The sequence below is a fragment of the Mustelus asterias genome, chromosome 8, assembly GCF_964213995.1.
Source record: "Mustelus asterias chromosome 8, sMusAst1.hap1.1, whole genome shotgun sequence".
Taxonomy (NCBI): Eukaryota; Metazoa; Chordata; class Chondrichthyes; order Carcharhiniformes; family Triakidae; genus Mustelus; species Mustelus asterias.
Window position 1 is genome coordinate 53,572,863 of NC_135808.1, and position 14,114 is coordinate 53,586,976.

General features: G+C 48.6%; 1 protein-coding gene across 4 annotated transcripts in view; it reads left to right on the forward strand.

Moving 5' to 3' along the window:
• The window catches only part of LOC144497876 (pre-B-cell leukemia transcription factor 1-like), a 486,513-nt gene that overhangs the window by 313,456 nt on the left and 158,943 nt on the right, over positions 1 to 14,114 (forward strand). The window contains exon 7 of one of the 4 annotated variants that reach the window (XM_078219312.1): positions 10,025 to 10,076. The exons of the other annotated variants lie outside the window; for them this stretch is intronic. Within the exon in view, the coding sequence (XP_078075438.1) occupies positions 10,025 to 10,076 (52 nt within the window). The remainder of the gene's footprint in view (positions 1 to 10,024; positions 10,077 to 14,114) is intronic. 4 annotated transcript variants of the gene reach the window in all.

A 14,114-nucleotide genomic window follows, 5' to 3' on the forward strand; every position in this document is an offset into this window, starting at 1 on the left:
GTGTGTACGTGTCTGTGTGTGTGCATATGTGTATGTGTGCACCCATGTACGTGTCTCTGTGTGTGTGTGTGTATGTGTATGACCATGTATGTGTCTGTGTGTGTATATGTGTATGTCCGTGTACGTGTCTGTGTGTGTGCATATGTGTCTGTGTGTGTGTATGTGTGCGTCCATGTACGTGTCTGTGTGTGTGTATGTGTATTTTCATGTATGTGTCTGTGTGTGTATATGTGTGTGTCCGTGTACGTGTCTGTGTGTGCAGCGTTACGATCCCCACATGGACCGCTAACTTGCAAAAGAAGGGAATCTCCTCCCTGGAAAGCAACAAAGAGAAAACCAATGGGACAAGATTTCACTTTGTAAAACTCACACTGTAGCGAACAAACCGCAATCAGCAGAATTCAAGCAGTAATTAGCAGTTGAAAGATGTTTCAAATAAAAGGGAAAATTTCACTTTAAGTAGTTGATATAACAAAAAACAAAAAGAAGTACAGCACAGGAACAGGCCCTTCGGCCTCCAAACCTGTGCCGATCATGTTGCTCTAAACTAAACTAAAAAAATCACCTTCTGCCCGTACTCGGTCCGTATCCCTCTATTCCCTCCCTATTCATTTACCCATCCAGATGCCTCTTAAATGTTGCTAATGTGCTTCCACCATATCCTCGAGCAGCACGTTACAGGCACCCAACTCTCTGTGTGAAAAACTTACCCCGCACATCTCCCTTAAACTTTTCCCCTCTCACCTTGAACCCGTGCCTCCTTGTAATTGGCACTTCCACCCTGGGAAAAAACCTTTGACTATCCATCCTGTCTATGCCTCTCATAAGTTTGTAGACCTCTATCAGGTTTCCCCTCAGCCTCTGTCTTTCCAGTGAAAGCAATCCTAGTTTATTCAACCTCTCCTCTGACTCAACACCCTTGAGACCAGGCAACATCCTGGTGAACATTCTTTGCACTCTCTGCAAAGATTCCATGTCCTTCTGGTAGTGTGGCGACCAGAACTCCACACAATACTCCAAATGCAGCCTAACCAAGGTTTTATATAACTGCAACATGATTTCCCAACTCTTGTACTCAATGCCCCGGCCGATGAAGGCAAGCATGCCATATGCCTTCTTAATCACCTTGGCCACCTGAGTTGCCACTTTTAGGGAACTGTGGACCTGCACGCCCAGATCCCTCTGTATATTAATGCTCCTGAGGGTTCTGCCATTTACAGTATAATTCACATCTAAATTTCATCCTCCAAAATGCATCACCTCACACTTGTCCGGGTTAAACTCCATCTGCCATTTCTGTGCCCAATCTCCAATCTATCTATATCCTGTTGTATCCTCTGACCATCCCGGTACTATTAGCAACTCCACCAATTGTCATCCGCAAACTTACTAATCAGACCACCACATCTTCCTCCAGATCATTTATATATACTACAAACAACAGAGGTCCCAGCACTAATCCCTGGGGAACACCACAAGGTACAGATCTCCATTCTGAAACAAACCCTTCCACCGCTACTCTCTGTCTTCCATAACCAAGCCAGTTCTATATCCATCTAGCCAGCCTACCCCGAATCCCATGTGATTTTAGTTTTTGTACAGGTCTGCCATGTGGGACCTTGTCAAACGCCTTACTAAAGTCCATATCAACTGCATCCACAGCCCTTCCCTCATCAATTATCCTTGTCACCTCTTCAAAAAACTCAATCAAGTTGGTGAGACATGACCTTCCCCTCACAAAACCATGTTGCCTGTCACTAACTAGACCATTTTCTTCCAAATGTGCACATATCCTGTCCCTCAGTATCTTCTCCAAAAGCTTCCCCACCACTGACGTCAGGCTCACCGACCTATAATTTCCTGGATTATCCCTGCTGTCTTTCCTAAACAAGGGAATAACATTGGCTATTCTCCAGTCCTCTGGAACCTCACCTGGGGTCAAGGAGAATGTGAAGATATCTGTTCAGAACAAAGAACAAAGAAAATTACAGCATAGGAACTGACCATGCCGCCCGTCTGAACTAAAACCCCCAATCCTTCTGGGGACGATATCCCTCTAATCCCATCCTATTCATGTATTTGTCCAGATGCCCCTTAAAAGTCACTATCGTATCTGCTTCCACTACCTCCCCCGACGGCGAGTTCCAGACACCCATCACCCTCTGTGTAAAAAAGCTGCCGTGTACATCTCCTTTAAACCTTGCCCCTTGCACCTTAAACCGATGCCTCTAGTAATTATCTCTTCCACCCTGGGAAAAAGCTTCTGACTATCCACTCCATCCATGCCCCTCATAATCTTGTAAACTTCGATCAAGTCGCCCTTCAACCTCCGTCGGTCCAATGAGAACAAACCAAGTTTCTCCAACCTCTCCTCATAGCTAATGCCCTCCATACCAGGTAACATCCTGGTAAATCTTTTCTGTCCCCTCTCCAAAGCCTCCACATCCTTCTGGTAGTATGGCAACCAGAATTGAACACTATATTGCAAGTGCAGCTTAACTAAGGTTCTATGAAGCTGCAATGTGACTTGCCAATTTTTAAACTCAATGCTCCGGCCGACGAAGGCAAACATGCCATTAAAAAACTTAACCTGCATTGCCACTTTCAGTGACCTGTGTACCTGTACACCCAGATCTCTTTGCCTATCAATATTCTTAAGGGTTCCGCCATTTACTGTATATTTCCCATCTGTATTAGACCTCCCAAAATGCATTACCTCACATTTGTCCAAATTAAACTCCATCTGCCATTTCTCCGCCCAAGTCTCCAGCCGACCGATATCCTGCTGTATTTTCCGACGGTCCTCATCACTATCCGCAAATCCACCAACCTTTGTGCCGTCCGCAAACTTACTAATCATACCACTTAAATTTTCCTCCAAATCATTTATATATATTACAGACAGCAAAGGTCCCAGCACTGATTCCTGAGGAACGCCACTAGTCACAGCCCTCCATTCAGAAACACACCCTTCCACTGCTACCCTCTGTCTTCTGTGACCGAGCCAGTTCTGTATCCACCTTGCCAGCTCACCTGTGATCCCTTGCGACTTCACCTTCTGCACCAGTCTGCCATGAGGGACTTTGTCAAAGGCCTGGGCCCCAGCTATTTTTCCCCTTGCCTCCCGTAGTAACCTGGGATAGATCCCATCCGGCCCCGGGGACTTGTCTACCTTGATGCAATTTAGGATACTTCCTCCTTCGATATATTGACATTCTCTGGAGCGTTCACATACCCATGCCTGACCTCAACATCCGTCATGTCCTTCTCCTTGGTGAATACCGATACAAAGCACTGATTAAGGATCTGGCCGACTTCCTGTAGCTCCATGTCTAACTTCCCTCCATTGTTCTTGAGTGTGCCTAATCTTTCTCTTGCTACCCTCTTGCTCCTAATATATGCATGAAAAGCCTTAGGATTCTCCTTGACCTTGTTTGCTAAAGGCATTTCATGGCCCCTTTCAGCCTTCCTAATGATGTGTTTAAGTTCCTTCCGACTTTCACTATACTCCTCAAGGGCTTTGTCAGTTTTTAGATGCCTAGACCTATCATATGCTTCCTTTTTCCTTTTGACTAAGCTTACAATTCCCTTTGTCATCCATGGTCCCCGAATCCTGTCATTTCTATCCTTCATTCTTGCGGGGACAGTGTCAGTGTCTGTGTCAGTGTGTGTTTGTGTGTGTATATTTGTGTGTGTATGTTTGTCTCTGAGTGTGTGTATGTGTGTATATTTGTGTGTGTGTGTGTATGTTTGTCTCTGAGTGTGTGTATGTGTGTATATTTGTGTGAGTGTGTGTATATGTGTGTGTGTGTGTGTGTGTGTGTGTGTGTGTGCAGCCCTATCTTCTAACTGTACAGACTGGACATCAGTGCTCTGCAATTCTCATTAACAGAGACAGATTTTTTTTGTGTTGACATTTTTCCATTAGGAATGTAAATCGCAGTGTAGTGTGCTGTCACTCTGATACAGTGAGCATGGACAGTGATCTGCTGTATCAAGTGGACAACACCCTGCTATCTGATTGCCTGATTGTGACTGACAGATGGAATTGACAGGATTTTGGTGTGAAGTTGCAATGTTGGTTCAATCAACTTTCTGGTAAACCACTGGATAAGCCTTCCTGGAATGTCGACACGTTACCAGGGCAACACCATAAAGGTCCCCTGAACAACACTGTGGGCAGTAGTGAACAAGTCTGTGTGAGATATTCCTCTAAGTGTGAGTGATAAAAACAGGAGAACATCAGCATTCAGATGGTGATTGGAGGAATTTCACGGCCAAGACCCTGAATTTTCCTGTTCCGCCCGCCACGGGAATCGTAGCATGGACCATGCAAAGGTCCGTTGACCTCGGGCGAGATTTTCCAGTTTTTGGGGCGAGCACGGCCGGAAAATCCCACCCAAGGTGTGTGGTAATCCTGGTGTGTGAACACATCCAGGAAGCCCCATGCAGCCTGACTCACACAAACCGCTCTCCAAAGTCAAACATTACTCCAACACAACAAGTTACCAATTCATTCACACGGCCTGGCAGTTTGAAAGCCTTGTTACTGTGACGATGTGTTAGGCCAATGGCTTTCAACCTTGCTTTGGTTAAGGAACCCTGTAACATAGTGGGAAATTCTTTGGGAGCACAATCCTCTCTCACTCCTCCGCTCCAAACCATATCTATATTATAAAACAAAACATTGAATCAAAATAAAACACTATCGAATAAATGAATTCATATTTTTCATTAATGTAAGAACGATATATCTTGAAAAAATTGGTACAATGTTAAAATACTTGAAAAAGGTATGGAAATCTTTAGACTTGGATGGGGAATTCTTGAGTTCTGGGACTCTGGTGCAATTGGGCAGACTCTCATTATTTCTTGCTTATTTCATACACTCCATTCATCTGCCTTGACATCTGGTATTGTAATATCATACCCCACTCCTACTCCCCATCTCTGCCTGATCTTCTCCATTTTCCTCCCTTCATCTTCCCCCCATCCCCCGCATCCCCACAGCCCCGTCTCCTCACCCTTTCCTCTTCTCCCTTCCCTTCTTGTGGATCATCCCGAGAGGGGTTGCTGCCGGTGCGCAGCAGGTTCAGAGGATTGGAGAGTGCGAGGGATCAAGGAAAGTATACTCTCTCTCCCTCCTCTCTCTGCACCTCTCACCCCCCCCCCCCCCCCCCCCCCCCACCCCCCGCCGAGTTCTCTGGGATGCAGAGAGAGGAGCTCTGCATTTAATGCAGAGAGGGGAGCCTGGTCAAGTGTCCTGGCCTGGGCCCCTTGCATATACTGGCTCTCCTCTGGCTGTCGGGCCTTGTGCTGGACCTGAGGAGAGAGGCAGGAGTCCGGTTAACGGCCAACTGAGAGACCTCCATCGATTAGAATCATCTGGATGAGACCGGAGAGCAGCAACTGCACGGATCGGAATCGCGCTGGGGCTGGCGTTGGGGGGAGTAAGGTCATGAAATTAAGATGGGAATTGAAGACAGAAACCACTGGGATTACTCAGCATCTGTCCCTGGTGGTTGACCTTCCATCAGAACTGGAAACAGTCAAATACAACAGGTTTTCGGCAAATCCAGACGCAGAGATGCTGTTACCTGGCTGGAGAGTCAAGAGCTCGGAGCGGGCACAGTCTCAGGATAAAAGGCCGATCATTTAAGAACAAAAAAAATTACAGCACAGGAACAGGCCCTTCGGCCCTCCAAACCTGCACCGACCATGCTGCCCGACTGAACTAAAACCCCCTACGCTTCTGGGGACCACATCCCTCTATTCCCACCCTATTCATGTGTTTGTCAAGACGCCCCTTAAAAGTCACTATCTTAGGACTGATTATCATTATTTAGGACTGAGATGGGGAGACATTTCTTCAGTCAATCTTTGGAATTCTCTACCCCAGAGGGTGCGGATGTTTCATCAGTGAATATACTTCAGGCTGGGATTGACAGATTTTGAGACTCTGAGGGGTTTGAGAGAGATAAGGATGGGTGGGGTGATTGGGGGGGAAGAAGTGAAATTGACATGAATGTTCAGCCATGATCATTTTGAATGGCAAAGCCATGTGAGCCTGAATGGCCAACTCTCGCTTCTATTTCTTACTGTTCCTTTGGGAAAAGGGGGAGAGTCAGAAAGAGTGACATGGAATGTCTGTGATAGGGTGGGAGGCAGGAGCAGAAGAAGATGATGGTGCAAATGGAACTGAAGAAACAAAGATTGCGGGGCGGGGCGGGGGGGAGATGTTCCGGCTGTTCACGCTGGCGGGATGTTCCCATCCTGCTGATGGTGACCTCCCTCGTCGTGGGTTTCCCCGGCAGCAGAGGAATGCTGGGAAACTCCAGTGATTGCAGTCGGACTTGATGATGGTGGGACGCAGAATGACACCACAGTGGGGGGAGGGGAGGGGGAATCCCGTCCTGTGTCCGGATGTAAAATGGTGACAGTGCAACAATTACCAGTAACCCGATGGCTGGAAAAAGTCACTCTCACCTAAAGTCTGAAATTAATTAATTAATCAGCAACGACAACAACTTAGAATCATAGAATTCCTACAAGTGCCATTTGGCCCATCGAATCTGCACTGACCACAATCCCACCCAGGCCCTATCCCCGTAACCCCATGCATTTACCCGAGCTAGTCCTGCTGACACTAAGGGGCAATTTAGCATGGCCAATCCAGAACTTACATTTACATCACATTGCGTTCAGCATAACGAAATGCCCCGAGCTGCTTTCGCAGAGAATTATGAAACACAGTCCAACTGCCAGCCACGTTAGGAGATATTAGGTCAAGTAACCACAAGCTTGGTGAAGAGGTTAGCTTGAAGGAGTGTCTGAAAGAAGGAAAGTGAGACAGAGAGGTGGCAAGGAGTAGGGAGGGAGCCCCAGGCCTTGAGGCCTAGGCATCTGAAGCCACAGCCTCTGCTGATAGAGCCATTCAAATTGTGGATGCATGATGGGCCAGGTTTAGTGGAGTGCAGAGATCTGACTGGGTTGTGGGGCTGGAGGACGTCACTCAGATAGGGAGGGGTGAGACTATGGAAGGATTTGAAGGATGAGAACTTTAGAACCAAGATGCGGTTTGACCAGGAGGCCAATGAACGAGCACAACAAAACACAAGGTGCTGTTCACTCGAGCGTCCAGTCAGCTTTATTGGAACCATGTAGGCGATGATTTGGTGTTGATGGATTAAGCAGGAGGGTCCCAAAGGTCACCTCGGCTGTGCTGCTAGTGTCAGCTGCTAGTTGGCACAGTTTGCTTGTTAATTCTCCCAGATTGTCATAGAATCATAGAATTCCACAGTGCAGGAGGCCATTCGGCCCATCAAGTCTGTACCGACCACAATCCCAGCCAGGCCCTATTTCCATAGCCCCACGCATTTACCCTGCTAATCCCCCCGACACTAAGAGGCAATTTAGCATGGCCAATCAACCTAACCCGCACATCTTTCAGACTGTGGGAGGAAACCGGAGCACCCAGAGGAAACCCATGCAGACATGGGGAGAACGTGCAGATTCCACACAGACAGTGACCTAAACCGGGAATCTAACCCGGGTCCCTGCACTGTGAGGCTGCAGCGCTAATCACTGTGTCACTGTGCCACCCTGGATTCTTCAACAACATCCCGAATAATATACAAAAATAGAAGAAATAATTACAGTCTCATGAAAAGAAATTGTGTGCATGTTATTTTGTCCCATTTTCTTTGAATGCTTTAGTTTACTGGTTATCAAGATCTTGGAGATGAGGGAAAAAGACTGCTTGATTAGCATTTTTGGTCACCCAATGGGGGAAATAAAAAGGTTTTCCGGTGTTTGGGTGAAGACCGGGCACAACAAAAATGAATGTGCTATTGACCAATGACCAACAGAGGGAGCAAGTCAGTGAGAGAGCTGGAGACGGGATGTCTTGGGGTGAAACCCTTTTAGAATAGGTCCATCCTGACTACCCGAGGGACAGGAACAGACAGACTAAACCGAAGAAATAGAATCATAGAATCCCTGCAGGGCAGGAGGGACCATTTGACCCATCGCGTCTGCACCAACTCTCCGGCCAAGTATCTTACCCAGGGCCCCTGCACCGTTCCCTATAACCCCACACATTTACCACGGCTAATCCATCTAACCTACACACCTTGAGCTACTAATGGGGAATTTAGCATGGCCAATCCACCTAACCCGCACATCTTTGGACTGTGGGAGGAAACCGGAGCACCCGGAGGAAACCCACGCAGACACGGGGAGAACGTGCAGATTCCACACAGACAGTGACCCAAGACCGGATTGAACCCGGGTCTCTGGTGCTGTGAGGCAGCAGTGCTAACCACTCTGCCACCTTGTAACCAATGATCCAGCATCCATTACTCTCTGGGGAAGAGAATTCCAAAGATTCCAGATGAGGGCCGGAATCCTCTGGTCTCGAACCACCCTGCAGCCGCTGCCGGTGAGAACAGAGGATTCGGTACTCAGCCAAATCTCAGTTCACAGCAGCTGGACCGCAGAATCCCAGCTGCAGCCGATGTCAGAGAGTTCCAGCCGAGCTTTCTCCGGATCCATCTTATTCTGAAACTGTTCCGCGAGGAACTTGAGGAACGGGCGGTGGAGGGGGCCTGGGTAAGATACTTGGCCGGAGAGTTGGTGCAGACTCGATGGGTCAAATGGTCTCTCCTGCCCTGTAGGGATTCTATGATTCTATTTCTTAGGTTCAGTCTGGCTGCTCCTCGGGTAGTCAGGTTGGACCAATTCTAAAAGGGTTTCACGACCTCCCGTCTCCAGCTCTCTCACTGACTTGCTCCCTCTGCTAGATTTCGCCCTCGAGGGAAACATTCTGCCAGCATCCACCTTGCCAAACCCCTCAGAATCTTATATGTCTCTAATAGTGAGATTATCTCTCATTCTTCTCAGCTCCAATGCGCAGGGGCTCAATCTGCTCAACCTCTCCTCATAAGACAAATCCCCTCTTCCCAGGAATCAGCCCAGTGAACCTCAGCAGGAAATAAATACATAGCTTGAAACTTGAGGAATAGCTTGGCTTCCTAGCACACTGGGACCAGTTGTACCCACAGTAAGAAGTTTTAACAACACCAGGTTAAAGTCCAAAAGGTTTATTTGGTAGCAAAAGCCACTAGCTTTCAGAGCCTTAAGCCCCTTCCTCAGGTGAGTGGGAATTCTGTTCACAAACAGGGCACATAAAGGACGTGGGTGGATGTACTGTGGGCTTGCGGTGGACTGAAAAGATTGAGTATGTAGACTTTAACAAAGAGGTTGTGCTGGAATCTTTGAATGGCATCAAGATAGATAAGTCGCCGGGTCCGGATGGGATGTACCCCAGGTTACTGTGGGAGGCGAGGGAAGAGATTGCAGAGCCTCTGGCGATGATCTTTGCATTGTCGATGGAAACAGGAGAGGTGCCAGAGGATTGGAGGATTGCGGATGTGGTTCCTATTTTCAAGAAGGGGAATAGGTATAGCCCAGGTAATTACCGACCGGTGAGTCTAACCTCAGTGGTTGGTAAGCTGATGGAGAAGATCCTAAGGGACAAGATTTATGAGCATTTAGAGAGGTTTAGTGTGCTCAAGAATACTCAGCATGGCTTTGTCAAAGGCAGATCGTGCCTTACGAGCCTGGTGGAGTTCTTCGAAAATGTGACTAAACACATTGACGAAGGGAAAGCGGTAGATGTGGTTTATATGGATTTTAGCAAGGCGTTCGATAAGGTCCCCCATGCAAGGCTTCTGGAAAAAGTGAGAGGGCATGGGATCCAAGGGGCTGCTGCCCTGTGGATCCAGAACTGGCTTGCCCAAAGGAGGCAGAGAGTGTGTATAGATGGGTCTTTTTCTAATTGGAGGTCGGTCACCAGTGGTGTGCCCGAGGGATCTGTTCTGGGACCCTTGCTGTTTGTCATTTTCATAAATGACCTGCATGAGGAAGTGGAGGGATGGGTTGGTAAGTTTGCCGACGACACGAAGGTTGGTGGGGTTGTGGATAGTCTGGAGGGGTGTCAGAAGTTACAGAGGGACATAGATAGGATGCAAGACTGGGCGGAGAAGTGGCAGATGGACTTCAACCCAGATAAATGCGTAGTGGTCCATTTTTGCAGGTCGAATGGGATGAAGGAGTACAATATAAAGGGAAAGACTCTTAGTACGGTAGAGGATCAGAAGGACCTTAGGGTCCGGGTCCATAGGACTCTAAAATCAGCCCCGCAGGTGGAGGAGGTGGTTAAGAAGGCGTATGGTGTGCTGGCCTTTATCAATCGAGGGATTGAGTTTAGGAGTCCGGGGATAATGATGCAGCTCTATAAGACCCTTGTCAGACCCCACTTGGAGTACTGTGCTCAGTTCTGGTCGCCTCATTACAGGAAGGATGTGGAAAAGATTGAAAGGGTGCAGAGGAGATTTACAAGGATGTTGCCTGGATTGAGCGGCATGCCTTATGAGGATAGGCTGAGGGAGCTCGGTCTTTTCTCCTTGGAGAGACGTAGGATGAGAGAAGACCTAATAGAGGTATATAAGATGTTGAGAGGCATAGACCGGGTGGACTCTCAGAGGCTTTTTCCCAGGGTGGAAATGGCTGCTACGAGAGGACACAGGTTTAAGGTGCTGGGGGGTAGGTACAGGGGAAATGTTAGGGGGAAGTTTTTCACACAGAGGGTGGTGGGCGAGTGGAATCGGCTGCCGTCAGTGGTGGTGGAGGCAAACTCAATAGGGTCTTTTAAGAGACTCCTGGATGAGTACATGGGACTTAATAGGATGGAGGGCTATAGGTAGGCCTAAAAGGTAGGGATATGTTCGGCACAACTTGTGGGGCCGAAGGGCCTGTTTTGTGCTGTAGTTTTCTATGTTTCTATATAAAGACACAAACTCAATTTACAGAATAATGGTTGGAATGCGAATACGTACAGCTAATCAAGTCTTTAAGATACAAACAATGTGAGTGGAGAGAGCATTAAGACAGGTTAAAGAGATGTGTATTGTCTCCAGACAGGACAGCCAGTGAGACTCTGCAGGTCCAGGCAAGCTGTGGGGATTACAGATAGTGTGACATGAACCCAAGATCCCGGTTGAGGCCGTCCTCATGTGTGCGGAACTTGGCTATCAGTTTCTGCTCAGCGACTCTGCGCTGTTGTGTGTCGTGAAGGCCGCCTTGGTGAACGCTTACCCTAATATCAGAGGCTGAATGCCCGTGACTGCTGAAGTGCTCCCCAACAGGAAGAGAACAGTCTTGCCTGGTGATTGTCGAGCGGTGTTCATTCATCCGTTGTCGCAGCGTCTGCATGGTTTCCCCAATGTACCATGCCTCGGGACATCCTTTCCTGCAGCGTATCAGGTAGACAACGTGTGCCGAGTTGCAAGAGTAGGTACCGTGTACCTGGTGGATGGTGTTCTCACGTGAGACGATGGCATCCGTGTCGATGATCCGTCAAGTCTTGCAGAGGTTGCTGTGGCAGATCTCACTGGCTGTCCTGTCTGGAGACAATACACATCTCTTTAGCCTGTCTTAATGCTCTCTCCACTCACATTGTTTGTATCTTAAAGACTTGATTAGCTGTAAGTATTCGCATTCCAACCATTATTCTGTAAATTGGGTTTGTGTCTTTATATGCCCTGTTTGTGAACAGAATTCCCATTCACCTGAGGAAGGGGCTTAAGGCTCCGAAAGCTTGTGGCTTTTGCTACCAAATAAACCTGTTGGACTTTAACCTGGTGTTGTTAAACTTCTTACTGTGTTTACCCCAGTCCAACGCCGGCATCTCCACATCAGGACCACCAGTTGTACCAGCAGGGCTGACCTGTGAAAGTCATGGTGGAGGGGAGGAGAGAGAGGTGGGTGGGGATGGTCACAGTTAATTAGGGCTTTGCGGGAGCTGGTATGGTAAAGCAGGAGGGAAAGCCCAAGCAATGCAGGAAGGAAGTCTGGAAAGCACAGATTTTCTGGGATTTTGCTATTAGCAACCTGGAGGCCAGACTCAAAGTCACAGATAATGGATTCCTCTCGCACCTCTTTGGGTTTCAAAGTGAGTCCTCGCTACCATCTTCACGTTGGAATTGGGGACTCCTGGCATCAGTTGAGGGACCCCACCCCTCCTCAGAACAAACTGCTCACACATTTCAGAAGGGTACAGGAGGGATCTTGGACTAAGTAGTAGGCTTTTTGAAGGTAGGTTACATGTGGACGAGTGCTTTTATCGTGTGTGTTTTTCGGTCATTTCTCCTGCATTTTGCACCTTCCGATACCTGTTTTTGGCATTTTTGGGTCAGCGCCTCTTTTCATTACTCTGATTTGCTGCTGGCAGTTTAAAGTTACTGTTTCTCTTCCCCCACCTGCTGTTGTTTCATCTGTTCCCAGAGAGAGTTATTTCCTGGAACAGGTCGCTAGTCAGTCGCCAGAGGCAAATAGCTTGGGGGACGCCACTCTGCAACAAACATGGCTGACCAGGAGTCTCTCCTGCTCTTACCATCAGCCATTGGTGTATGTTGGCAGGATTTTACAGGTTGACACTCAACCTGTTTGGCCACATTATGAATGCATCTTCCTTGTCCTGTGATAGGACTCCAAAGATGTGCGGGTTAGGTTGATTGGCCAGGTTAAAAATTGCCCCTTTGATTCCTGGGATGCGTAGGTTAGAGGGATTAGCGGGTAAATATAGTGGGGGTAGAGCCTGGGTGGGATTGTGGTCGGTGCAGACTCGATGGGCCAAATGGCCTCCTTCTGCACTGTAGGGTTTCTATGATTTCTATGATTTCTATGACTCAAACCTGGTGCTTCTGGTTTAGAGGCAGGGACACGACCAACTGTGCCACAAGGCCTCCATGGCAGTTTAAGTGGTGTGGCCTAAAGAAAGTGGTGAGCATTCCCTTTTTGGGGATCCTGAATGTACTGGCTGCTTCAGGCAAGGGTGAGAAGTTTGTGAGGGGGCCATCAAAGGTAGCCACAGCCAGATCTGAGGCGTTTTGCCCACACTCTTCCACTACCCCACCTATGGGTTGATGGTACCTTCAACACCTGTTGGGGAAACCCATGGTGGAGACGGGGGGGGGGGGGGGGGGGGGGGGGTGGGGTGACGGGGGAGGTGTGCTGCAGGGGGAGCTGGAGAATCCCGCTGGCTTGGCCAGAAAAATCCGGACAAGGAGACTCCCATCTAAGAGCGAGTTGAGGAGAATCTTTCCTCTCAGAGGGTTGTGAGTCTGTGGAACTCCCTTTCCCAGAGAGGAGTGCAGGCCAGGTCATTGAATATATCTGAGGCTGACTGCGATAGATTCTTGATTGACAAGGGAGTCAAAGGGTATGGAGGGTGCACAGGAAAATGGAGCTGAGGGCACAACCACATCAGCCACGATCTTACTGAATGGTGAAGCAGGTCTCGAGGGGCCGAATGGGCTACTCCTGCTTTGAATTCGTCTGTCTGTATGTTCATACAGGCTGCCCTGTAGAGGGATCCCCCCCACCCTTCACAGTGATGACCTGGCTGCAGGAACCAGCTTCAAGAACCTGCCTGCCCCTTTTAATCGGGTAACGATTCTGGCTCTTGGCCAAGTAAGGGCCATTTCAGTGAAAATCACAGCAAGTGACTGTTCCCCCCGCCAAGATTCCCCACTACCTTTTTCTCTGCTGATCATAATTACTTTAATTCCCTCATTCTAATTTGTCCCTTGGTCACCCTCTATTTCTGTTTTGTAACTTGTGTCTTCTACTGTGAAGACTGACACAAAGGGCCCGATTTTACCATTTTCGTTCTAAGTGCTGAATCTGGGCGTAATTCAGATCCAACTTATAAATCTACTTTCAGGCGCCCCCCAAACACACTCAGCCTGAAAAAACAATCGGCAGTCCCGTTCGCGCCGTGGGCGGGGCTGAGCGCGGCCGGAACGATCAGAGCTCTGAACTGAGCATGCGCAGTTAGAAAAAAATGTGAAAAAGCGCGTCCGTATCAGATCGCTCCCGGGCCGCAGAAAGCGGAGAAAGCTGCCTGGGAGTGATAAGCAGGAGCTTGTCCCCCTTATCCACCCCCCCACTACCCAGACCGATCGCCACCCCTCCCCCCCACCTATCGCCCGCAGAGTGGCAGCGGACCCCCCTGCCCCCGCCACCAGAGATCCATCTGTTCCCCCTCCATC